Here is a 2,450-nt window from a genome sequence, read left to right as displayed (position 1 = left end):
CCATCAAACTTCTCGCTCACGGTCGCCGGTGCCCGCTCTTGTTGGCTGTGTCAGGTTGCGGTCGTGGTGTCATGGAGAATTAGCACCTCGGCAGATCACAGCATGAGTGTCGTGGAGGTGGACAAGACGATCCGGTGGGGAGGAGTAGGGTAAAGGGATTGGCCGGTGAGGTGGTCGTGCTGCTCGACAACGATGACGGTAGAGGGAGGCGGGTGCGTGCGAGGCAGGCGTAGAAGCCGATCTAGGCGAGGCGAGCTGGGCGTTGTTCGTGCAGTTGGCGGCGAGTGGGGTCAGGAAGGATAGGAGGCGATTGATTAGGGAGAGATTACATGCGGGGGTTGCGGGATGTTATTTCGGGCCGAAGGGATTTTCGTTTTTCTTTTTTTATATATCAAGCACATTCCGTGAGCGTTAGATTCAAGCTAAATCAACGGCCATTGACTGGTCTGGCGCTCGTCTCCTACCAGACTACAGATAGGAAGTGTTTCCCAGGAAACAAGTGCTTCTGTTCTGTCCCCGCTCCACTCGACTAATCAAACAATTCCCACTTACTCCTCCCACCCAATCTCCCAATTCATCCATCGGTTCCCTCATGCCGATTGTCACCCACAAAAACAAATCCTTGTAGTACCACTTCTTGCCAGCTTCGCTAAAAAAAATTTATCGCGGTCACGGCGACCAAAAGATGCCTCTCCTTCCTACCGAATCCCCACCCTCTCATGTCCCCTCCCCCTCCTCTCTATATATTGATGTCCGCGCGCTTCCTCCCAGCCACGACCACTTCTCTAGCTCATGCCCGTCTAGCTTCCCGGTCTTCTTCTTCGACTTCTTGGTTCTTCCTCGGCTGCCGCCTGTTTGCCGATAGATTCTTTTCCATTCTTGAGCTACCGCGAATTCAAGGAAGACATGGACGAGCAGTGGATGATCGGGCAGACTTCCCTCAGTCTTGGCCTCAACGTCGGCGGGCCTACGGTGCGGCGAGGTGCTCCTCCGGTGACCAAGGTCCTCGTGGAGGAGGACTTCATGTCCTCCAGGAAAAATCACGAGGTCGAAGCGCTGGAGGCCGAGCTCCGGCACGTGGGCGAGGAGAACGGGAGGCTCACCGACATGCTCCGCGCGCTGGTAGCCAAGTACGCCGACCTGCAGGGCAAGGTCAGCGGCATGATGGCTGCGGCGGCCGCGGCCAACAGCCACCACCAGTCGTCGACGACATCGGAGGGCGGATCATCGGCCTCGGCGACCAGAAAGCGCGCCCGCAGCGACAGCCTCGACACGGCCAGCCGCAACCTATCGCCGCCGCTCGCCGCGGCCGGCAGCAGCGGCCGCTTCGCCGTCAGCGTCACCGTCGGCCCTGACCAGGCGGAGTGCACGTCCGTCCACGAGCCCTGCAATAGCAAGCGCGTCCGCGCCGACGAGTGCAAGGCCAGCAGGGTCTCCAAGCTCTACGTCCACGCAGACCCCTCCGACCTCAGCCTCGTAAGTAACGAACAGACACCCAGTCGCAACTTCCGTTCATCGTCTTCCTCTTGATCATCGATAGCAACGAAAGTTTCTTGCCGTTCATTAACTAATCAATTTGCGCTTGGTTTTGACGAGCAGGTGGTGAAGGATGGGTACCAATGGCGGAAGTACGGGCAGAAGGTGACCAAGGACAACCCGTGTCCGAGGGCCTATTTCCGGTGCTCGTTTGCGCCGTCGTGCCATGTGAAGAAGAAGGTGCAGCGCAGCGCCGAGGACAAGGCCGTGCTTGTGGCCACGTACGACGGCGACCACAACCACGCACCGCCGCCCAAGCAACAAGGCTCGGGTGGCAGGAAGAGCGGCGACGCAGCCGCCGTACGCGTATCAGCTGCGCCGGTGCTTGTCCAGCAGCAGCGGAAGCAAGAACCTTCGACGGCGGAGCAGGTGGACGATAGGATGAACCTGGTGGAGCAGATGGCGGCGACGCTGACGAGGGACCCCGGGTTCAAGGCGGCACTCGTCTCCGCGCTCTCTAGTCGGATCCCTGTTGCCTGACCGGAAAGCTGCCAGCACAGGAGAATATACTCTGGAAAACATTTTTCAAGATAGTTGTGCTGCTGGCCAGCCCGCCCGGGTTCGAGCCTCAGCTCTGACTCGCGGGGCATGCGGAGTTTCTGCTATAAAAAAAAGCCAACAAGGGTTAACCCTTGAGTTGGCCTCATTTTTTTAAGATAGAGAGCCGGTGTATGACTTGCACCTACGGCGACATCTCTGACAAGAGCGGCACCTCGACGGCCACGGCGACAACGGACGCAACCCTGACGAGAGCGGTGCCCGTTTGTGTACGAATGGCCCACGTGGGCGTCACGGTGGCTCTGTCGACCGCGGCTGCCCTAGGGAATGCCGCCACGGTGAAGGCAACTTCATTGACCGCGGCAGACCTAGCGAGAGGCCCCGTGGTCGCTCCGGCCGACGCAGTCCCGCCGGTC

The 2,450-nt window shown here is 59.4% G+C and overlaps 1 protein-coding gene across 1 annotated transcript; it reads left to right on the top strand.

The window, feature by feature from the left end:
• The first annotated feature begins 789 nt into the window (after positions 1-789).
• LOC123167696 (WRKY transcription factor WRKY28) lies at positions 790-2,191 on the top strand. The gene is made up of 2 exons (XM_044585551.1): positions 790-1,476; positions 1,600-2,191. Exons 1-2 carry the CDS (start codon positions 907-909, stop codon positions 2,014-2,016), a joined length of 987 nt encoding a protein of 328 aa, XP_044441486.1. The 5' UTR covers positions 790-906; the 3' UTR covers positions 2,017-2,191.
• Positions 2,192-2,450: the final 259 nt, after the last annotated feature.

Source organism: Triticum aestivum, chromosome 7D (genome assembly GCF_018294505.1).
Source record: "Triticum aestivum cultivar Chinese Spring chromosome 7D, IWGSC CS RefSeq v2.1, whole genome shotgun sequence".
In the NCBI taxonomy this organism is placed as follows: domain Eukaryota; kingdom Viridiplantae; phylum Streptophyta; class Magnoliopsida; order Poales; family Poaceae; genus Triticum; species Triticum aestivum.
The sequence above is the reverse complement of the archived record's forward strand: the minus strand, read 5'-3'. Positions and strand labels throughout refer to the sequence as shown.

Coding starts and splice junctions, on each gene's coding strand:
- LOC123167696 (XM_044585551.1), top strand. CDS start 907: ATGGACGAGCAGTGGATGATCGGGCAGACTTCCCTCAGTCTTGGCCTC. Junction 1,477..1,599: donor ACCCCTCCGACCTCAGCCTC/GTAAGTAACGAA, acceptor TTTGACGAGCAG/GTGGTGAAGGATGGGTACCA.